The following is a 24,295-nucleotide window of genomic DNA, read 5'->3' on the forward strand; positions in this document are numbered from 1 at the left end:
CAGATGTCTTTTTCATAACTGTAGCGTAATATAACTTAATGCTCAACTGGGAGATGTGTTTATTCCTTTCTTGTGTCACTTGCTCATTCTCATCTCTGAATACTCATTATGAACTCAGTAAATATGAACATAATGCTCATCAACACTCACAGTGACAACTTAGGAGCCAGATTAGTGCATTTGTAAATACCACCCTTTACCAAAGTGAATTAATTGTCTAATGGCCTTAAATTGATTAGGCATGTCTCAGGTTTGAGTTGCAAATATCCTGGTAATCCAGGTATTTCCCCCTCAGGATAAGCATAGGATTGCTTTAATTAGCAACATGGCCATGTGTGTTGAGTACAGTAACATGGCAGCAAGCACCTGGAGCTTAAGTTACAGTGTGTTTGGGTGATAAGGGCTTTCTACGCTGGTGCATGCAGCCACTTGCTCAAACACAACCAGATAATGCAAGCGCAAAAAATGCTAAGCTAGCAGAAAATAACAAAAATCAATTTGCTTATCAGGGGAAATACACCGTAAACAATTCTAAATGAGTGCATTTGTGCATATATATCTATATCTATATATACATGTGTGTGTGTGTGTGTGTTGTGTGTGTGTGTGTTATGTTTTGGCCTTTTTGTCCATCTATAAATTATGATAAAATATTATACGATCTTATATGGGGGCGATCGTGGCTCAAGAGTTGGGCGTTCGTCTTGTAATCGGAAGGTTGCAGGTTCGAGCCCCGGCTCTGACAGTCTCGGTCGTTGTGTCCTTGGGCAAGACACTTCACCCGTTGCCTACTGGTGGTGGTCAGAGGGCCCGGTGGCGCCAGTGTCCGGCAGCCTCGCCTCTGTCAGTGCGCCCCAGGGCGGCTGTGGCCATCACCAGTGTGTGAATGTGTGTGTGAATGGGTGGATGATTGTGTATAGGACCAAGTAAAGCGCTATACAAATACAGACCATTTACCATTTATATGGCTGTACTGTGGGGTCAGGTTAGCAATCCATTAAAATGTGGCTTACAACAAGCTCTTCAAGGACAGCCTGATGACTTATTGGTTGAAAATTGACAAAAAGCATTTATAACTTAGAAGTTATGATTCTTACAAGTGCGGTGTGTATTTACAGCATACAGAAAGATTTACAATATTATGTCACATCTGAACTTTGACCTCTCCTTCATGGGCAAAATCCTGATCTGAAGGTGAAAGTAATAATAATGCTATATAGGGATCTTTAAAACTATGTTTCCTATTGCTGTTGACAACATAATCATTTAAAAAAATAATTTTACTATTTTGAATTTTTATTTTTAGTTTCTGCTTGGTTGGGTTCAGGTAACATAGCTATCCCCTTAAATTTAAGAAAAGATGATTTTCTGTGTCAAAATACAACCTGTGACAAAATTAACCACGTTATGTTTCTTTGCCCATCTGCAACAGGCTTCCTTTAATACTAGCAGAGCATGTTTTCCTGAAGTTTACTGGACAACCCTGCACACTTCAAACTGACACTAAAAGATTCTGTTAAAAATAACACCCATGATCCTGACCAAGTGTCACAGTGTGAAGGCTGAGAATCTGTTTTGTCTGACTTTAGTCTAAGATTATTTCAGAAAAATTTCCAAACACACTCAACTAATTTACTAGCTCAGCATGGCCTTGTAAACCATACTGATACCATATTTATAAAATAGTAATTTTATATAAAATATGCATTCAAAAACACACTGTTCATGAAAGGAAATGCACAAGTTCAACAACAAGAAATTATAAACAGATTTTGCACTGAAGTGTGGATTCCTTGTAATATGATGAGAGATTGCCAGTGCAGTCATACACAAACAACTCATTGAGAAAACCCTTGCCCTGAGCAACAAACACAGCAGTTGGTCTCCAATATGTGAATGACAAATGAATATCACTCAGTGGGTCAGATGGTGTAGACACACTCCATGCACGTGCTAATCAGGCCAACCTGCAGACCTCACATACCATCAGGACATTCTCCAGGGGGAAATTAGTACTTTCCACTTTGCTAGACGAGTGTACTTTCTTCTTTGGGTGAACACATTGTTTGTTACATGGGCAATTTCCTTATGTAAATCGTAGAGCAATGGGCTACCAATTATAAGTAAAACATTCACTTTTATAAAGTCACATTTACTGAGATTTTTGTCAGAGGCGAGCACTACGGACAGAACTTTGAAATGTATAATGTTTTTATTTATTTTGCAGTTACAATAAGAAATAGCTAAATTGTTCACTTTATTTGATACATTTGGCCATGTTTTATTAATGTACCAGGCAAAAACCTAAACGTTTTAAGTGTAAGGTCGTGGCTTTGTATGGAAAACAGGGCACTAATCATATCCTGCATGTTTGGGCTTCATTTAATGCACACCTTCCAACAGCCACAATTGTGTTTTGGTATCATTACTCTGTTGGTTTAATGACAGATGTTTAAAGAACCAATTGCAATAGTTGGAGGAATATAGATTTTTAAAATTTTAAACAGAAAAATAATTTTCAGTCACAACTATGTGCTAAACATAGACAAGTTCACAGATATAAAGGGCTGGAAAACTACAAACGAACACAGTAAAGGGTCGTCCAATCTAAGTAAACATCATTGGTTATTAGAGTTACTCAGTGGCACTGCTGTGGGATGGCTGTGAATGATTTTTTTGTCAAATGGTTAAAATTTTATATGTGAAGAAACTCATAAAGTCATTGCTAGTTATGGTTATAGGTATACTTTAATGCTCTAGGTCTTTGTTTGATTAATAAGCTGGAGTGGAAGATTGCTGCCACTCCTCCTCCTTGACCTGTGCTTTGAGGACAGACAATATAACTCAGGGGTAACCAGGTTTCTGTAAAGCAGAATAAATCAATACGGTGATCAATTATTATATAATTTTCTAAAAGGAGAGAGAGACCTGTTTAATAGCCCCCATTTAATTGATTTGCACTTAGGTACAGTTGTGGGTGTTAAATTATTCTTTGTTAATTTTTAAAATAATTTTTTATTTGGTTATTTTTTGGTTTGTCTTTCGATTGTATGGAAACATACACAGTGCCTTTGGGGTTAGGGTTTTGGGGGATGATAGGAGGAGAAAAGCTGCAGAGAGGTCTGTAAGACTTTGCTTCCTGGTCCCAACTCTGGATAGTCACATTTTGTTCTTTAATAAGTTTGGCCAGATTTCTTGAAATAAGAGTCAAAGTCAGCCAGGGCAAAAGTTGACATAGTTTCTCGAGGAAGGAAACGCTGCATTTTGGATATCCTGGTGTTCTAGACTTCAGGTAGTAACTGACTGCAAAGGATTTTCAGGTTTGGGATATTTTACTGTACTAATGTAAGGTAAACGTGGGGGGTTTGAAAGGTGCCTTTATATAAAGTCCTGTTATTTATATTATCATTGCCATTATCGGGTCTCAATCATTCATATAGGGCTGTACGATCTGGAAAGCTTTTTATTCTCCTTAATAAATGAAATCATTTAAAAACTGTTTGTTTATTTGTGTTTTCTTTGTTTGATATTAATATGTGTTTGATGATCTGAAACTTTGAAACAAGTGTAAAAATATGCAAACAATCAGAGAATCAGGAAGGACGATCACTAACTGCTAATCATTTTCATTTAAGTTTTAAAAGCAATCTTCATATTTAAAATTATTTTAGATTGTCCAAATGTTTTTGGCCTTATAAAAATGAGGAATTATTTTTGAATTAAAACTGACGAGTGTGATGAAGAGAAACAAAATCTGAAAATATAACTGTGTTGTTGTCCAAACACTTTTGAACTTAACTGTAAATAGTAACAATAAAACAGTCGTTCTTGTCAGTATATGTTTTTATATTTGTGAGGCAGTAATTTCGATTTATCAGTAACTACCTTTATATTAACCTATATCATGGTGATACACAGTGCAGTAATAAATGGTATTTTGGAATGTGGATTATGATGGCTTGTAGTGTGAGTTTTGTTTATTTGTGAGCTCTCGTTCAATACTTTCGCCTCACATCATGTCTTATAAATGTTTTATAAATCTTCTATTTATTGTTCACACTGTTTAAATTCTACTTTGTACTTTGGTGCAGATGAATATATACTCATCACTATCTGTAAGCAAGCTACCTCAAAGCAGGACCAGAATATTTAGAAAAACAAAAGTGACATTTTCAAGCCACACATAATTCAGCACTTCTAAGGTAACATTTGTAGCAGAATGATTAAAAATGCTAAATTTAAATATTAGGAAGAACCTTCTCTTTGTTCACTGATAAAGTTTTTTTTTTAGGGGGGGGGGGGGGGGTGTATAGGTGTGCATGAGTGTTTTAAAGCAACAATAAAATATTTATGAAGCAACTTTTTTCACACTGAACCAAACAAAATGTTGCCAATAAAAAATAGGACCATATGCGATTTTAGTTCACTTCTTTGATTTCCTGATCAGCCGTTTGCAGTAAAATCAACATTTTCTTGAGATGGCTCTCTCTTCTTTTTCTTCTCAGCCACTGATAATGTCTAAAATGACTCGTAATTGCTAAAAGGTCTGATAATTCTTATTCCTAACAATTCTTTTAACCAATCAGTTTCTGTGGAGCATCTTTTTTCTTATTCTGAAAACAGATAAAAGGCACTAGGTGTTTAATGCACCTAGTGCCTTAAACACTAGGTTAACTCCCTCCTGATTTATACCTCTCTTTGTAAAATAGTAGGTGTTTGTAGACTATGCTGCCCAACATTACTAAAAAAGTCGAAAAAAATGGTCTGACTTAAACACATCCTTCTGTGTTTGATAAGAGGAGGAAGTGTAAAGACCAGTGAGGTGGCAAAACAAACAGCTCATCAGCAGAGGTCAGCTTATCAGATTTTGTTACACGACTGTGTATCACCCACTGGCTGAGTACTGAGCCAGGGAAATGAGGCTCAGCGATCAAGCAACCCGCTCCATTGATTAACAGCGTTTTCTCATTTCTGGCCAAGGAGCTGGCTTCCCCCAACATGTGTCATTTGTTTGAGAAGAAACGAGGCCCAGTGCCATGTGTTTGTGTGCTTATGCTACATTCGCTCCAAGGAGAGGATACACTTCCAGCTGAGCCACTCTACATTTAAAACTAGCAGCCAAATGCTTCTCATATGGAGAGTGCACCCCCCCCCCCCCCCCCCTCCAAAAAAAAAAAAAAACCCCTCAGAGAATGTCAGTGTTTGTCTGCTGGGCCAGATCCCCTGTTGTACTCTAAAGTAAACCATTTTGTACCCCCATGCCATCCTTTAAGTATTAAAGCCCCCCAGCACACACACACACACACACACGCTGTCACTACTGTCACCCACCTCCTTCCCATCATCCTCTCTCATCACACACATGCACAAAAAGTGCACTTATTTTGGCTCCCAGTGGGTGTGTAGGCTATTCAAATGTCCTGACTCAGAGATTTAAAATGTCATTTAAAACCCATTCACTGCTGTTAAGGCTTATTTTATTTTTCCAGTATTAGCCTACAAGGTCAGTTTGCACCAACAGCTGATGAGCGATCAATAGGAGATTTGAATTTAAAGAGCTGTGGCCCTGGGGGCGGTCAGTCGCCGGTGCGTGGAGCTACTACGGTGGGTGGGTGGACTGGGGGGAGGGGGAGTTCTAAGCGCAGGGGCTCAACAGAGACCTATATCCTTCCACACACCCTTTACCTCCACCTCCCCAAGCTTGGTTAACTCTCAAGACCATGATTAATTCATGGTGGATTACAGTCTGGAGGCAGGGAGGAAAACTGGGATTGCATACAGTCCTAACTGCACAGGCTGGGGTTAGGGAGATAAAGGTTTCCCCAGATTCACACCACAATCCCACCGCCTGACTCGCTTCCGTACAAGTATGAAAATTTTTCCATTTTTCCTGCAAAAACATCACGCCTCGGTGTTTGGGCTTCTTGATTATTACTGCAGCTATGTTCGCCGAAATAAGTTGGGAGATGTCCTTCCCAGCCGCCAGACTGCACTGAAAGAACAGAAACCTACAGGGAATAATAATACTGGAGCCCGCTAAGAAAAGCATAACAAACACGAGAGCCACGGCCACAGCAATTTCATCATTGTCCTTCACAGTAGCACAGCAAACTGCTCGTGATTAGCTGACGACCTCGAGTAACTGAATGGAAGAATGTGAGGCTGGAGCCAAAGCAGCTGGAAGGAGAAACTGCATCAGCATGAGGAGTGTATTCACTCCCCCTTGTGTTCGCTGCAGCAAACTGGTCCACTGAATTCCTCCGTTGCTGGGAGAAAAAGTAAAATCAGCAAAAAAGTTTTTTTGTTGTTGTTCTGTTTGAGTTTAGGGTGTGTTGCAACACTGCAACAGGGACGAGAAGAAAACCCTGTGATGACAGGTAAGGATCATCATCACAAACCTACACTGCATGTTTCCATCACTCTTCTCATTTAGACTTCTGCTTTTGTTTCTTTCTGTCTTTTCATCATTTTCCACCAAATGCCATTTTAAATGTGCTCATCATTTTCGAGTCCAGTTATTCAGATTTAACCAATCAGCATCAGTGTCTGCAATTAAGGACAATTATTCCACAGTTCAAGAAACTGGACAAAAGCTGTAATGTACCTTCAATACTTTGTGAAACACAATGCACTGTAATGTCTGGTATACTTTAAGATAGCTGCTCCCAAAAAAAATGACGTATATTTTCTAGTTTATTACAAACACATTTGTCAACATGTGGTATTTATACAGTGAATGGTCTAATATGCACTGGAGGTCACATAAGCTTAGGTTTATTGGAACAATAAAAGACATACCATGAGGGCTTGATATTCAAAGAGATGTAGCAGCTGCTTGCTGCATATTTGATCATCAGTTTTTAATAGTTTGGATTTTTCTTCTTTAAAGACACAAAAATAAAACCTAAGTATATTAACAGTTTTATGAATGTATCGTCAGCAGACTAAAAAAATTAAGAATTCGATTACTCCTTTTAACACTTACATTTTGTCTCAACACGTTCTGCGATGATGGTGCAAAGCACTTTAACAATATTTGTGCTATTTTTTTTATTTGTCAAATGTCTACTTTACTCGTGTTTTTATTTTTTTAACCTTTTTTGTAAACAACATCTCGTACAAACTAGCACAGTGAACCACAACCCCAGCAAATGTGTTTTTATCTCCGTACAATATAAATGAAATCAATACAAAAGTTTGGTTGGTTGCTTGGAACATTTTTATATGGATTGAGAGGTTCTAAAACGTGGTTTTCGAGACTTCTGGACTCCTGAATTGAATATATTACGTAAACAGTTGACTGTTCTAAGTCCCATTTAGAACCCCAGTACAAGATTTTTAGAAGGTAGACTTCATCTCACCATTTCAAGTTCACTTCCATTTTTAATAAAGGGCTTGCAATCCATAGGGAGTCTTTTACTGGTTTGCCTTTTGAAGGCAGCCTTCTTCAGATTTGGTTGAAATTCTGAAACCGAAACAAACAAATAGTCCAGGCAGAGGAGAAAACTGTCATTTCTTCTGGCCTCCAGAAACATATTGTGAAAAAGGTTAAGTGTCAATATGGCAGAGCCTTGAGAGGCAAGAGGTCTGAGGAGCTTCTGAATAAATACAAGGGACGCGTCTAGTTCCTCGCACATAGTCTGAATGCCGCTCAGCCTTCCTACTGTGCCAGGTCAGCACACAACCAACCCTTAGCCCCTTTATTCTCTCTCTGTAAAGCTATTGAAGTCTTTGACAGTAGCTAAGGATGTTTTCATGTTTAGGACATATTACAGGAGATTTTGAAAAGGTTTTTTTTCTTCCTTTTTTTTAAGTGTTAGGGGGACTGGGGGATTGGTCGCTCTGCCGTGCCACTGACCGGAATCAGGAGGGGTAACAAGATGTCTCAGTCCAGTTTTTGGATGCAGGCTGGGTAGGGGTAAGAGTTGAAAGAAGCAATCAAAACACCCGAACGTAATGCTGCAGTGTTTTGGGGCATCATTTTTATGCTAAATATGCTCTCCTGTCAAAAAGAACAACAAATGGGAAAATAAATAAATAAATAAATATGAAATCACCAAAAAAAAAGGAGAAAAAATAGTTTATGGTACTGCCCTAACCCAGTCATTATCCGTGTCCCTGTTCTGGACTCAGTCCCCCAACACTTCCAGATCTCACGACCCTTCATTACTGAATCTCTGGCCAGCAAAGTCCGCTCCCTCGCAAAGCTACCACACAGTGCCCTCGTTCATTTCTGAGGGCGGGTGAGACAGATGGTTATTGTATCCGCTCCCGTTCAGTGACAGTGAGGTAAAAGGAGGACTAGGGCCGAACACTTCTGACGAGATGCTGTGCAGGGGCCCTGGGATGCCGGGCTCTGGGCTGGGAGAATCCCCTGGGTGGTGGGACATGATATCGGAGAAACGTTGCACCTCAGTGGAGGGATGGTGGCCCGGGAGCGGGTGGTCCATACCTCCAAGGGGGTTGCCTGTGGGGCCTGAGGATGGCACAAAGGGGAGATCAACTGGGGTCTGGGCCTGTGATGATGGTGGCCCCTGAGGGAAAAAGTCATAGTTCCCTGCTGGACCATAGTATTCACTTTGATAATCTGCAGATGCAAGAGAAGTAGAAAAAAAATATCACCATTAGCTCAGACTGAGAACAATGGGTTTGCAGAAGTAATTCCAGGGATGTTGAGGAATTCATTGAATATATATACATAGCTTGATTTGCATTAGAGAAAAAGAGACCTTCGCTGTGCTACATTAGTCACAGAGCACGTTACACTTAAATCAAAACTGCAATTGGGTGGGGAGAACAACGTGGCCACAAAATTAATTAAAATGGGGGCCATTTCATCAGCGATTCTACCTACTGAGACCAATTTTTTCAGCTCAGCAGAATATTATTAGACTTTTTGCTTCAGCAGGAAGGACAAAGGCCCAGACACAAATGGAATTCTCTGAAAATTAACAGATATTTCAAAGCATTTGATGAAATATTGCCGCGTTGGTATGAAATCACTCAGGTGTAAACTAACTTCACTTGAAGTGAATTCCATACTAAGCCATTTCTTAAAGCCTGTGGATGAGATGACCCAGACTAAAACATGTATAGCCTCTTTTGTTTGTTTTTGAATACATCCAAAATAACAGTAAGTAGGAAAACTACATCATTTTCACTGCTTGTTCATACATTTTAGTTTTTAACATTATGCACTCATTTGACATTTAATATTGTGTGAAAAGAACGAAGACGGTTAAATGTGGATAGACCTAGTGTGCTCGCTACTCACTGGTCGTCTTTAAAAAGTGGCATAGACCTAAATAATTCCCCGGGAATAGGATAATGGCATATAAGACAAAACATTAAGAAGAAATGACCGGCTAATAGGAAATAACAGATGATGCATTGAATTGTTTTTAACAATTCAATGTTTGGCGAACACATTATCAGTCAGAACCAGGTTGAAATTTAACGTGTCAAAAAAGAAAGAAAATATTAAGCAACCATACCTCCATAGTAGGAGAAGGGTCCGTTGGGGATGAGCTCCCCAGGCTCCAACCGGTCACCCAGCGCCCTCATTCGCCTCGGGCTCCGGAAAAACGCGTGCCTCCGGGCGCCCAGTGCGCTCAGCTGCTTCATCCGCCTCTCTTTGGAACGTCGGTTCTGGAACCAGACCTGAACAAACGCAACCACACACACGCGTACGTGTGTATCACATCATGTGGCCCAGAAAATATGCAATAGACTGCTGACGCCATTTCGATTCCACGTCAATATTCTATGGCGAAAGACGAGAGGAGAGGCAGAAATGGAGATTATGGAAGGGGGTGGCCGGGGAGGGGTTAGAGCTGCTATTCTATGAATAAATATCTAAACAAACAATGGTTTGCTTGTTTTTTCTGAACATGCAAACAAACGTCGGCATTTAAATGTATCCTCATTGAAAGGAAAGTGTAATTAGGTATCATGTTTACCTTGGCACCTACTCCGCTGTCTTCTTATTAGAGTCAATAACCGCGCTGTATGCGGCAAGCGTGTTGAGCCAGTGCGTTAAATTCGCAAGGCTCTGCGGCGAAGAGGACTGCGCCCAATTATCGTTTAAGGAGCGACAGTCCCATCTAACCTCCCTAATGATCTTTTAACCCTCCATTTACTCCGACTGAAGGCTGCAGCAGCAGGGGTTTAAAATCTCCAATTAATACTTAATAGGCGGGTTGTTACCAATATATTACCGGACTCTTGGAGGTTATCATTTCCTAATCTATAGGCCGGCTTCCTTTAATTATGCTCTCCCCTTTCCTCGCTCAAGCGCACACACATTAAATAGCACTATCTCCCCGCTTCCACGTTTTCGGTATTACTCTACGTTAAAGCATTTTGCCTTTTTTTAAACAAACAAGCAAACAAACAAAAATGTATTCCCATAGTTAAAAAAAATGACACTACTACTTTGACTACTTTGCAATAAATTTAGGGCTACGTTTGTGTGATTTTGGCGCGTAAATATAATTTATTTGAGACATTTTATTATTAGGTATTTCCAATTCTTGTGTCACACAATAGACTTTGAAAGTAAACCATGATTTATAATAATATCAGTTGGGATTATCAATAATAATAATAATAATAATAATAATAATAATAATAATAATAATAATAATAATAATAATAATAATAATGATGATGATAATAACATACAGTTGGTTGTATGTGTCGTTTGTTGTTTAACTTGGCCTTCTGTAACGCACGCTTGTTGTGAGGATACAATCTGAAGACCCTTGAAACAGATTTGTGCCTTTCCACTTGGCTGAAAATGCTCACAGCGTGGCTAAATGTGGTCGCAAAACGTGATGGCAGCGCTGTGCCAGGACTCCTAGCGCTCCCAGCGCTCCCAGCACCTCGGCGCCAGTTGGCGACTTTGCCCCGTCGTGTGCGCCAAGAATCAAAAATACCCATATAAATTACCCATTTCCAAATCAACCTCGTCCATCGGCCAATCTTTGGCTTAATGAATTCGATGTGACCGCGCAGTTTGAAGGGAAGAGGCCTCGTTTAAAGAGGGGTGAAGGATATGAGAGGGGAGGCTTGGGGAGGTGGAGCCTCCCTGATGGGATGAGGGCCTGCTCGGTCATTGCTGTCTGGCAGCTTGGCTGGGACATTTTTCCATAAAATATAAGCTGTTACATCACACCTTTTAATGGGTGCGTAACACCCTATAAAACGGAAAAAGGCGCGAGCCCACCTCCTCAACCCCTGGGTGTCCCCTGAATCTATTTCCATAATATTTGAAAGCATCACATTGCACGATTTAGATGATTTACTACAGAATCGTGTTTAAATCACCGGGGACCACGAAAGTTATGATACTACATCAAGGATTGCATTAGGAGGCCGCATGGACCACACATTTAGAAACACGCATTTGATAAAATAATGATAATTAAAAATAATGGTCTATATAGACTTATAGACTGAGTTTAGGCTGAAGCAGAGCTCCTGCTTGGGTGCAGCTGTTTCTTTACCTGGATGACCCTCATGTTGAGGCCCGTCTCCTGGGCCAGCTGCTCCCTGATGTGTCTGGTGGGTTTTGGAGTGGCGGCAAACGCTGCTTTCAGTGTCTCCAGCTGCTTGGCCTTGATGGTGGTCCGTGGGCCACGCCGCTTCCCTCCCAGGTTCTGGTCGTCGTTCTCGTTGTTAACGGTCTCCTTGTCGGACAGCGCGGCTATCTCTGTGTCCTTTAGGACCACGTCATCCTGTAGCTGGTCTTGAGAGTCTGGTGATAAACTCGGGTCGCTGCATGCCGTTACTGCAGAAACGACATCTAAATATTAGAATAATATTCACACAGCAGTGTTATCGTAGCAGTGAAGCGCCAGAGTCTCTAAAAGTGCATTTAACTCGGTGGATTATCACCACTGACAAAGTGCAAACACACGCTAACACTGCTAACTAGAAGTTATATTTCGGAATTATCGTTTTGTAGTGATGTTGTTTTGTGCTGAATTCGGGCCTTACTTGTGACATACAGCCATTTGTTTTACAAAATGAAAATTTACCAACAGCAGAATTTATGAATGCGGAGGAGGCTTAAATATCAAGTAAAGAATGCACAGTCTTAATTAGAAAGAAAGAAGGACAGAAAAAGAAAGCCAAATCTGACATTATGAAAATAAAACAGATTGAGCACAGCTACATATCAGGCCAAAAGAACCATCATCTGAACTGAAAAGAAAATATTTCGCGCTTTTAAACCATCGTGCGCTGTGTCATGGAAATGAGGAAGCCACTGTGAGGTTGAAAACGTTAAGTCCATCTTTAAAAATAAATAAACAAATAAATAAATATCTATCTATCTATCTATCTATCTATCATTATTATTATCATTATTATTATTTAACTCGCCCTGCGTACACACACTCACAGAACACACGTGCAGGACTCTGCATACCTGAGAGGAGGTTGGTGTCTTTTACACTGGTGTTGTTTAGGTAATCGTCTTTGCAAACGAATTTGTTCTCGTCTATGATGTAGAGCTCCTCGCCGGTGGAGAGCTGCTTGTTGCACATCATGCAGGTGAAGCAGTTAAGGTGAAACACTTTGCTCCGGGCCCTCCGGACCAGGTCGTTAGGAGAGATGCCCTGCGAGCAACCGCCACACTTGGTGCCGAACCGCCTGCGGGGGATGGAGGTGGTTACTCCTGCTATTAAGGGTGTTCTGCATTTTTAATTTATTGTTTATTAATGTATTTGCTTTAAAGAGACAATGATCTAAACATTTAGCAAGGAAAAACACCAAAGTGATGGGGCCGACTTATATAACGGACACAAAAATAAACATTCAAAATAAACATCCGGAAGTTATAATTGTGTCTTAAGGATACAAATCATTTATTTCTGTCTTGCTCTCTCTCATATATATCTTTGTATGATATACATATTTTATTATTAATCCATCCTATTAAATATCAGCGTAATTTAAGGAATGAAATCGAGTCATAAATATTGTTAAATGTGACATTTTAATTCCATCATTATTTTAACGGATCAAAAATAATGAAGATTCATACAGAGATAGTTTTTTTATTTTAGGAGATTTCTATATCACATGCTATAATAATAATAATAATAATAATAATAATAATAATAATAATAATAATAATAATAATAATAATAATAATAATAATAATAATTTGTGCTATAATTGTACTTTTAATTATTTTTGTAAAAGAAAATGCTGACCAGTAGCTTTGCCTCTTTAAAAAAAAAACATAAAGCCAGCAAACAAACAAACGCGAACTCCTCTCTGCATTAACCTTTGCACAAAAATTTCATCTGTTACATTTTTACCTCTATTTTACATGTTTTTTGTGTGTCTTTGCAAACACGTATTTTAAGCGTCGAGCTTCAGTAAATAAACCAATTTGAGGTGTCTTTAAAAACTAGGTTGGATTTTGGCTCATAAATTATCACCCTGCCATCTACTTCACTGTTAAACAATGTTTGCTGAGTTGCGTGCGGTGCTTGTTGACTGCACGTCTGTGATTGCATCGTCTGCGGACCTGATCTTTTCAACTAGTTTACTATTCAAATCCACTTATCACGTCCTCCTCAGCCAGACTGAGCAAACACACCGGGCAGCGGTTTCTCTAGCGCCGGTTTGATGCTCTAAGCTCCCACGACTGCCAACAAGCTGTAAAAAAAAACCCAACAAAAAAACCCCTTCAAGTGTGATTTCCTCGATTTCCTAACAAACCCTCCCCCTGCTGAGAGTAAGCGCACACGCGTTTAATGTTGCTGCTCCTCTTTTGTTGCTGTTTTTGCATAAGAATCCAAGTTAACAAGCTTTCAATTACTTACTACTAATCAAAAGACGGGACGGGTCGTTTTATTCGTTTATTTAGAGAATTCAAAAGGACATTCTCTTTGTTACCTAACCAGATGTTCTGTCATTTTTGTTTGTGTTATCTTTTAGGTTTTCTTCACTTATAATTGAGCAGATTTGAACTGTAACAGCAGTCTGAGCCACGAAGAAATACTTTCCTTTTTTTGGTGGTCACCTACAATTAATAGACTATATTTTCAAATGGTAAATAACGTGGAAGATACAGATGTTTCCACTAAATTTGCGGTAGACTGAGGTCGTTTGCAGTTTAATCTAATGTTTGTAGGGTTTCTTATATAGTTTTCTCGTCTCACTGTGTGCCATAACTACCTTTGGTCCTTCTTTTGAAAATATATAAATATCTTTATATAATTTCCTTCATGGTTTGTCCCTGCTTACCTGCTGCGTATTATTCGTATGCAAAAGAAAAGTAAAAGAGCGAAGGAGTACAAAAACATTACTTTTCAAAGGGTTTCTGCCATCTTCATCGAGCTTACCTAAAGAAATCGTTTTTGCAGTATAGTCTCCCTTCTCGAGAAAAACATTTCTCTGTCAAATTGCATTTGCACTCGCAGCATTGCACGCACTTGACGTGCCAGGCTCTGTCCAGCACGTTGAGCAGAAAGCGGTCCAGGATAGGCCTCTCGCAGCCGGCGCAATGGACCATGGCTTTGGCTGGGCAACAACCCCCCACAAACGAAGCAAACACACAAACCAAATCAACAGCACAGGCCGAGCATTGACCGAGTATCTGCTCTCTCCCTCCCCGATTCGCCTGGAGCTCCTGGGTCAAACGTGCGCAAGAGAAGCCAGTCGATCAGGTGTCACCACAGATTTCTCCCTGCATGCGTAAAAAGACTCAACGTCCCAAAAAGCAAAGAACCAGGAAGGGTTGGCGATCGCGTCCTCACTGGAGGAAAAGTCAAAAGGTTGAAAAAAATAAATCAGTCCTTTTATGGATCCGTGGCAAAATTCAACCAAGGTGTTCAGCACAGGAAGCTGCCGATCGGCTCAGGCGAGAAGAGGGGAGCCGGTTTGGTTGTCCCGGTGACGCATCGGCCAAAGAGAAGAGCGTCGTATGGCAGCCAGTGCTGACAGAGGCTTCTAATAAAACGATTTTAGGGCAGAGCTGTCACACAAGAAGACACGCACGCCTACAAATAATTCAGAGTACTTTAACATGGCATCTTATCCACTGTTCAAAACCCGGCGAGAAACAAAATCACACAGCCAGAAGATGAAAAAAAGAGTGTTTCCCTTCCTCTCTGTTGGATGATCCTGGATGTTTGGTTTGTGATAGGATGCTGGGACTCGCCGGTCGCTCCGGTTGTAATCAGTGTGCTGGGATGCCCCTCGATCTCCAGTACCGTGCGTACGCAAGGATGCGCTCGATCTCTAGTACACTGTCTTGGTCCTAAAGCTCCAACCCAGCCTTATTTCCAGCCTCCTGACGTCAGGCCGCAGCCGGACCAATCAGCGCTGTGCCATGGAAGCAACCATCAAGCCGCCCCATCATAACCCAGCGAGGACTCTGCCTGCTATTTATGCCACACACTCAAGATAGCAATTGTCAAGAATTTCCCTGCAAACTGTCATATGTTAGTGAATGTGTTTGGAGGAAGGAGCCGCGGCGGAGGCGAGCAGCGCGGAGGGAGACACAACGTTTCCGCTGCTGAGCAAAGTGTCTTTTGGCCACGAGGAGACACATGAGGGACAAATCTGAGCAGGTAGAGACTATATAGTGGCGTCTTCTGAATAAAGAGGCTGGTAGCGCATACTGCATGGCGGTGGTTCCCTTGTTCATTGCTGTAAAGTTGTTGATGTGTGATTGCTTTATTATTTAATAGCTGGAGGCTTCGTCATTTTAAAACAGAAAAAAGTAGCTGTATGTTAAAATCTTAGCTGCCAGCCTTGCAATTGAACGCACCATGCATTAGGTAAATGTTTGATTACGCAGCGGGAAGCCGCACACTGCTGAGATCTTATTAAGCGATGACTGGGTTCAGGAGATGTGACGCTTTTCTGTCCTTAGCAGTAGCACATACACACCAGCCGCTTTCTCTTTGGTGTGACTGAGAGGAAGCATGGAAGTGAAAGACGGAGAGGCTCTAAAGTTGACAGCTTGCTCTCTTCGCCAGTCGGGAGCTCGCGACCCAGACGATTCATTAGGGACGTCCAATCCACTTTAAGTTCACCTTTAGTAAATAACACCACGAGCCTAAAAGCCGGCTGGATTATTAGCCGTCTTTTATGTGTTGTTGATTATTTACAAGCTTGGAGGATTTAACACTTTTTTTCTTGCTCAATTAAATTAGCTTTGGGGGGAGGGGGGCATGCTCGTTGAATTAATGGATTTCGTCCCACTATCTGGCCAATATTTGCATTTGAAAGTAGTATTGAGTAATTAATCAGAGACTGTTGTGTGACAATAATTTAATAAATTCATTTGCAGCAAGAAAACGACGCATTTGTCGTCGCTGTTAAAACAAAATCGTCTTAAAGTAAGTGCGCACTTTAAAGAAGAACCGATGACCCGAGGATACCCATTCATTCTGTAGCAACAGCCCGCCAGCACCTTTTACATATGGGCTGCTTCTCATGTAAAACACCCGCTCATTCACGTCCAGCTGCCTCCCTCCCGGGCCGGCGTCTGGGGAGCGCCCCTTCAACAGGACATGTGTTACTGGCTTGAAGAAAGAGATAAGGCTTGGAAATACGCGCGCACACACAGCACCCTTTTCACTCGTTTTCTTTTTTGTTTCATTTCCTTTTCCTTTGTTTCGTTTCACCCGTTTCCACACTTGCCTCCTTATTGCGAAGCATCTTTCATGTTCTGTTTCCATCAGGGAGGACAGGGAGAGGCGGAGAGGTCAATAAGCTGCCTGACAACTGAGCGCTCCCTTTTCCAAAATCAACAACGGAAGTATTGCGTGTCCTTTTGGATTATAAAGCCGAGTTCATTCTTCTTCGTCTTTCCCCCCCCACTAAAAACGTCCTGCAGAATCCAACAATAGCCAAAGAAATCTCGCACTCCCTGCACGCGCTATCACGACACAAACTTGTACCGCGTAAACAACAAAAGTTGTTATTTCCATGTGTTGAAGATGCTTTGATAGCCTGTCAGTAGGGATAATCTCTGCCTGATTTAAAATAAGCCAGAGAGAGAGAGAAGGAGAGAGAGATTCAGCTCATCTCATGGAGACAGATTAATCCACGAATAGAAGGAAATCAAAACATAGGCTATAGGCTTAAAAATATCTCAACTCCCCTCCGGGCAAAGACACTATTAAATGCAAAAATGGTTTTAACCTTACCACTGTAATCCTGTACTAGCAATAGATTTTTATTCTCACCCATATTTTCATCCTGATGCAGGCACAAGTTGTAAATTGGAATTTGTGGCACAGCCACTGCGCTCAAATCGAAGAAAACAAAACTTCTTCTTCCCTTTTTGACCCTTTTTCTCAGAAGGATTTGCTGACAGCAGGCCTGTTGCCAGAGTGAAAATCAAATAGCCAAATTAATCAGTAATTTAACTTTAATGTTTCTCGCCAAGAAGACTTTTATTTTGCTCACCTTAAATCCTTTTCTTCCTCCAAAGTGTAATTCTTATCACTACAGGCCATGCTAGCCATGCTAAGAAAGGGGATGTTCTTGTATCAGGGCCATAAGTGCTGTAAAGCAGCCCAGGAGATTTGGGTTTTATGAAGTGCGGACAAGTGAACTGGTACACTGCGAGATAATTAATCTGAGGTAATGAATGAGGCTGTGAAGATGCATGCAATCATTAATTCTAATCATGACACGTTTATTTGTCTCCCCTCTCTCCTCCAGGCTCAGTTTAGAGACACAATGTCACCACAACAATGTATGAGGGGCACGGCTAGAGGAAGGACTTTGGGGGGGGGGGGGGGGGGATAAATGCAGAAGCTCGAGCAGGTGATTAGATGGATTGTGGGAAAGGGGTAAAATATAAGACAGAGGCACCGGAAGATTCCAGAGTAGCCATGGCTGAGAAAGTCTGGTTATGCTTCCTTGCAGCCGGGGGCAGGCTGCCGAGAAGGGGGCAGATTGACGGTGGACTCCGTTAATACCTAGAGAAATGTCACCCCCGACTGGAGCTTTGATCAACTGAGTGTACCGGGGAGGAGCAGGGAGGACGGTTCGATACAGTTCGCTGCTCTCTTCTTCTGTGTGCTGGCTCTCTGCAGGATTATTATTATTATTATTATTATTATTATACAAAATAACTTCCAATCAGACGCTGACATGCATAATTTATAATTAGATGCACTGATACCGTATGAATGCGTTTATTTTATAATAAAAAAAACTTCATTTGCGTTCAAACTGTCTGTCTTAAGATCATTTGTATAGTTTTTCATCTTTGGAAAATTGCACTTGAAGTGGAAGTCCACGAGAAATAAGAAATTTTTTGCCAAGTAGCTTAAGACAAAAATGTCTGTTAAATAAATGTAATGATAGTCCAAGTGAAGTTTTTGTTTTTGTTGAAATAGTAACACGTGTTTCTGCTATTAAAAAAAAGAAGAAGAAGAAAAAAACAGGCAAGGAAACACAATCCAAAATTCATCAGAGTTCACCAAAACCAGATAATGTATTTTGCTTACAAGCCCACAAACGCATTTTAACAGTGTCCAGGACGCGTGAGAGCCGTTTATTGGTTGCGCAAATTGTTTCAGCGCCCACAACTTTAGCGTCACGTTCAAGAACCGAGTCTGTATGGGAGGAGAAGGGGATGGGCACCTCCCTGTCCTTGTCCTGCTCAGTCTGTCAGTCATTCTTCTGGCATTATCACACACTGCCAGGACCAAAATTCCAACCATCCATCCATCCACGCAAACCACCACGCGCTGGTCGTACAGCAGAAAAGGCCCAATGGCTAACATGAAAGAAGAAGCCATGTCTCCCTGCCCCCGCCCTCCCCCACCCCGAAACATATGCCGAGGTTGACTGTGGATTATTGAGATTGAGCCAATAGCGCAACTCTAAGCAAACATTTTTCCAGACTTCTAAACTCCGGCCCGGGCATGTGCTGAGAGAAATCCAATGGGATTTATAGATCATCTCCCTACAGCTGTCCCTTCTCATCTCCGAACCCCACCCTCCCCTCCCCAAACACACACACACACACACACACACACACACACACACACACACACACACACACACACACACACACACACACACACACACACACACACACAAGCTAATATTCTGAGGCTCATGATTCCACCATCCAAACCCATCTACATCCCCTGTTTTTGTGTGTGATCTTAGGAGTCAGTGAACTGGGTCTTGGGAGTCCAGAACAGTAATGCTGTCTGGAACCCGGGTCAGCTAGAAACAAGGCCGCCACCAGAGTCCGGCTCGTTCCTCTAGGGGGCGAATTTAATCCGGGTAAAGAGCGAGTTTACAGTATTGCAGTTATTATTTATATAATTCCAATTTACGGTTGTCAGAATATAACATCCATCATCTACACCTCAGCATTACATCTATTATAGTACAACTGGTTAATTTGCAAATGTTGTTTTTCGTTATTTATTTTTTTCTATTTGTAATTTCCGTTTGACAGACAACAGTCCTGGATAAATAGAAAAAGAATTAAAGATTAGCATATTGATTTTTTTTTTTATGTCAGTGTAGTTAGGCAAGATTCTAACTAATGTATATGAGAAATACATAAACGTTCGGAATATTCATTTTCTTCAGAAGTGTAATGTTTCTATGCCTCAAGTCATATGTGATCGAATTTTAAAGCCCGCATGAAGAATAACAGTCATGTAATTGTAGAGAAACGGTCTGGAGAAAAAAAAGAAAATGATGACAAGTATTCCTTCCCATGTCTAAACCAGGTGGGTTTAACTTCACCTTCACAGCCAATTAAATACTACTACTACTACTACTACTAATAATAATAATAATAATAATAATAATAATAATAGCCTACAACTGTCTTTTTTCTGAGATGAAAATTCTGCAGTCAGACTCTGTGAGAAATGCTTCTGCATGAAGCCACTGGGAAGCAGGCTCTAAAGCAGTTCCACTAGTTTAGATTAATGGTACTCTGCGCTTATTCTGCAGTCGAGGTGAAAGGGCTGGGATCACTAATGATTATAATATAATGTGTGGCGATAACCACTCCCTTTGAGATATTATCGCCCGCTGGCCAATGCTCAGGGGACGAGCTGCATGGCTGCAGAGCGCCAGATAGCTGCTGCCGCTGTTGCAGCCACGGCAGCAGATTTCTGCGCTCTGAAATACAAAAAAAAAAAAAAAAAAAAAATGCCCGTAAGCATGGAGTGAGGGAGTACCGGATGCTGCTGATAAATCTACATTAAACTATAAAGCATAGCAGAGAGGCTTTCACATGTTGAAATTAAGGTTTTTTTCTCTTTCTTCCACGGCTAAAACTCGTGTTTTCCTTTAAAACTCACATTACAGCTGTACATAATAAAACACATCTTTTAATACCAAACAGTTCAACAGCAGTTTTATCCCCAAATCATCAAAGAAGTGGAAAACAATAAACGCCATGAATGAGTTTTTTAAATGATGTATTTTTCTTTAACGACCAAACTCTTTTTCTTTTCAGTTGCCGCAAGTGACAACGGGCTCACATGATTTATGCCCTATGGCGGATAACGCAATTTGAACTTTGACAGATCAGAAATAAACGTAGAATTGTCTTCTAAATGGAATTCTGAGGAAAATCCTAGGACTAAACTAAAATTTCGCTCATTTAAAAGTAAATGTGATTGCTGTTTTGCTACTTTTGCGTAGCCTGTATGTCGGTGATGACACAGAAGTTAAAATTCCGTGGTCTCCTTTATTATAGTAATTATTTTTACAGGGAAAAAACTATAGCTTGTATCCACAGGCCTGAATAGAAGGTGCAAATGCAGGAGAAATGTAGGAAAATCCCTGCTGTTTTCCCACCAAATCTTCTTCATCGAAAAAGATATACACACCCATATTGAGGAATAACAGTCGGGTATTTTTGTACCTTTAAATTTACCCCTCAGTGAAAAAAAAAATCAAAATCAAACAGGAATCAAGCGTCCCCTGTTTATTCTTTAATATGGAGGCGTACAAATTTCCAAATCCGATTGGACTTTAAATCCCAGCATAATTATCGACATTCACTGATCGATAACAAACAGCTCAGCCCTCAACAACGTCCATGTAATAAAAAAACGGGCTGTTCGAGAGGCATGGGGAGGAGAAGGAGGAATAAGAAGTGCAGTGAGTGATGCTTCTGTGTTGGACGCACGGCGGTCAGTCACGCGCTATCCATTTTCATTGGAGCTTTTGTGTACGCCAAAACCAGAGGCGCGCATAAGGTAAAGCCTGCTTCAAAGCCGCGGCTTTATTTTTATATCCAATAGATCAGCAGGCAGACAAAGCTTTATTTTCGCCAGGAGAGAGATATTTTACCTCCGCCTTACGGTTTTATGTTGGAGAGGTGTCAGCCGCTGGAAATGGATGGCTAATGCATAGGCAAAGCGCCGTTCGGCTCGGCATGCTACATGTCAGAAGGGGGGCTGCAGGGAAGGGCAGCAGGGATTTAGGGCCCCTGGGGGCCCAGCACGGGGGACTAAGCACAGAGGTGGTAGTAGCATCTGCCATCCACTTATGCTGCAGTTCCTAACATAGCTCAACACAGAAGCAGAAGTTAAAGACACACTTATAAATGACTTACTCCAGAAATTCACCATTGTGATAAAAACAGAAAGCACAAGGCATTTAAGTGCAAAATAAACCAATAAATGCAAATGGATTCAAATTAAATGAATGTGGTTAGACAAAGTACATCCAGGTTCCATTTTGAATTTTTCTCTTCCATCAAAAACTTGTTTTGACACCACTGAATAAAAGCCCAATCGCAGATCAGCAGAGAGACACGTTTCTCTTAGATTTTTGCATGAGTTTGCCGGCGAGGGCCTTTCCTCAGCGATCCAGGGCTGGTCCTTGTATTCCTGGGGGCAAAGCCTTCCACACACACCCTCCTCAGTACTCTACAATCAGAGCTCACACGAGACAGTAAAATTAGCAGCATGAGAAATCTGATGCGAATTCTTGGACTTTTTAATAAAATCCACAGCTGGTCCCAGACCTTATGTTGCTCTAAGCAAACATCCCCACAGACACCCACTCACCTATTCAAACGAAACCATTTTTTCTCTATAGTATTGTGGGTAATACACATTTTAAATACATTTGTTTATTTAATTATTATTTCAAATTACTTTAATGGCTCACACCGAAGATTACATGTATGCTGTTAAATGCACTAAATTAAATGTACATAGCCAAAGATTAGATAATTTATTTAACTGCAAGCACAAATATTACGAAGAAGACATGATTCATTAAAGTAAACGTTTATTTAATGAGAATTTATTGCATGATATTGCTATATATTTTTGTTTTTCTGAGATATTTTTATAGATGAAAGAAAAAGCTTAAAGTATTGAAATGCTTTTAAATTACTTAAAAAATAAAAGCACATTCATAGATTATAAAGTTCTCTTTTGTGTGTTACTAATAACCGTAAGTTAATCTTCCTTTGTTTGTCTCACACGTCAGTTGAGGATGACATCCTCCACACACATTTGGAAAATGTCCTCAAAATCTCCCAAATTGCAAAATAGAAACACAAAAGCAGTTTTAGGATGCAGTTTCCAGATCATAATTGTTTATTTTAACCGATTGTATCACAAATCAGTTATTCATTAAAAAGTCTATTCAAGACCTTTGTATTAGTTTTGTTTTGCAGGAAAGTCAAAGCATCCTGTGATAGATCAAATATTACTTCATGAAAATCAACATTTCTCTGTAGTTTCTGAATGCAAATAGTTAAATTATAATACAAGACGGGGGTCTTGTATTATAATTTAACTATAACCCCCCCCCCCCCCCCCCCAACAACAAACAAACAAAAAAACAACAACAAAAAGACCAAAACAAAACCCACAAACAAACAAAAAACCCCACCAAAATAAAATAAAAAAGAAACACATGCAGGACTTTAGCTGGCTGTTAAAATCATATGCACTGTGCAGTCCCTGCCATGAATGCAGAATTCCAGCTATATGCTGCAAAGAGTTAACGAGATTTACAATGCTGCTCAAAACACAGAGCATCCCTGTCATATTTCGCCCTCATGCTAAATAGAAATCTTAAGAAGTAATTGGAATTTACTGCATACCTGAATAACTGCATATAAATAAGCACACATTTCATGGGGGGGCTTGATGACACTGTTTGGTCGCATTAAAACTGCTGCATACATTATAATACATAGCAAATAATCTTATTTTGCTGCAGCCTTTGCTACATGCTTGGGATTCTGTCCAAATTACCAAGGATTCAAACAAGCGTTTTCAATTTATTAAACTTATATGGGCAACATTTCATTTTAATAGGACAATTTATTCTGGGAAATTTCTGGGAAAGGATTATCAGGGGTTGGTGGAAACCATGGCAGTGTGTAAATCTGACAATGTTCATCTCATTTAAAAGCAGGCAGGCTTCATTTTACTTGGGCCTGTTTTCACTGGACGCAGTATGAGTCAGGTGCCTTGAACAGGCCTTTACCCCACCCCACCCTTCCCGATCCCTCCATCCTGTCTTCTTGCAGCTGAAAGGCAAAACTAGCTCGTTGACTTTGGCCATGTCTCCCAGACAAATTCCTTAATTCAAACCACCTTTATGAGTCTGCATGCGCTTACTGAATTTGGTGGAAGACGACACAAATCCTCCGGATGGGATTGGCAGTCATGCCCCCGGTCTCTCGGCCTGACACGCTCGGGATGTAAAGTGGTCGACTATGGTGTGACCCCCCCCCCCCCCCCACCCCCACCCCCGGTCGAGAGGGCTCAGCGGATTTGGAGATAATGACATTGCCGCCTCTATTAAGATTCACATTAACCATTTCAACACACGACCCTATTTCCCTCTGTCCTAGACCTGTGTCAAAAAGCCTTGCTGTCTTACCAGGCGTGTGGTAAAATTCAGAGCTGACCAAACAGTCTGCATTTGCACATCTTTAATTCTAGGAAAGACAAAGGAGAGGCTGTCTACATGTAAAGAATATACCTATCCTTATTGTTTAAAGCAAAGTGCCTTGATATTCATGAAGCAAACTATTTGGCTGTAAATAGATCTCCCTACACAGGTATGTTACATTTTCTACACTTAAATTTAGGTTCGTGAATATGACTTGTCTCTTTTGTTACCACACTGAAATACCTCTCTTTCTTTCTGTCTTTCTGTCACACATACACACACAAAACCCATAGTTGCCTTCCCTGCTAGTTCCCAGAGCTGTGACTGTGGGAGGAAGGCCAAATTGTTTGTCTCTCCCTGTGTCAGAGCTCTGCAGCAGAGACCATGAGAACAACTG

The 24,295-nt window shown here is 40.7% G+C and overlaps 1 protein-coding gene across 2 annotated transcripts; it reads right to left on the bottom strand.

The window, feature by feature from the left end:
• Positions 1-5,478: 5,478 nt before the first annotated feature.
• lhx1a (LIM homeobox 1a) lies at positions 5,479-15,256 on the bottom strand. Of its 2 annotated transcripts, none has more exons than XM_086260602.1 (5): positions 14,364-15,256; positions 12,434-12,657; positions 11,508-11,791; positions 9,495-9,660; positions 5,479-8,476 (listed from the first exon to the last, which is right to left on the bottom strand). In XM_086260602.1, the coding sequence occupies exons 1-5, from the start codon at positions 14,531-14,533 to the stop codon at positions 8,208-8,210; spliced, it is 1,113 nt and encodes a 370-aa protein (XP_086116728.1). In that variant the 5' UTR covers positions 14,534-15,256; the 3' UTR covers positions 5,479-8,207. The 2 variants fall into 2 exon arrangements, with proteins under 2 accessions (XP_086116728.1, XP_086116727.1); XM_086260601.1 differs by having other exon boundaries at positions 5,480-8,587.
• Between the last annotated feature and the right edge of the window lie 9,039 nt (positions 15,257-24,295).

The sequence above is a fragment of the Aulonocara sp. 'chitande type north' Nkhata Bay genome, linkage group LG14, assembly GCF_057382095.1.
Source record: "Aulonocara sp. 'chitande type north' Nkhata Bay isolate Kocher_YH1m ecotype deep benthic linkage group LG14, A_spYH_male_GT1.1, whole genome shotgun sequence".
In the NCBI taxonomy this organism is placed as follows: Eukaryota; Metazoa; Chordata; class Actinopteri; order Cichliformes; family Cichlidae; genus Aulonocara; species Aulonocara sp. 'chitande type north' Nkhata Bay.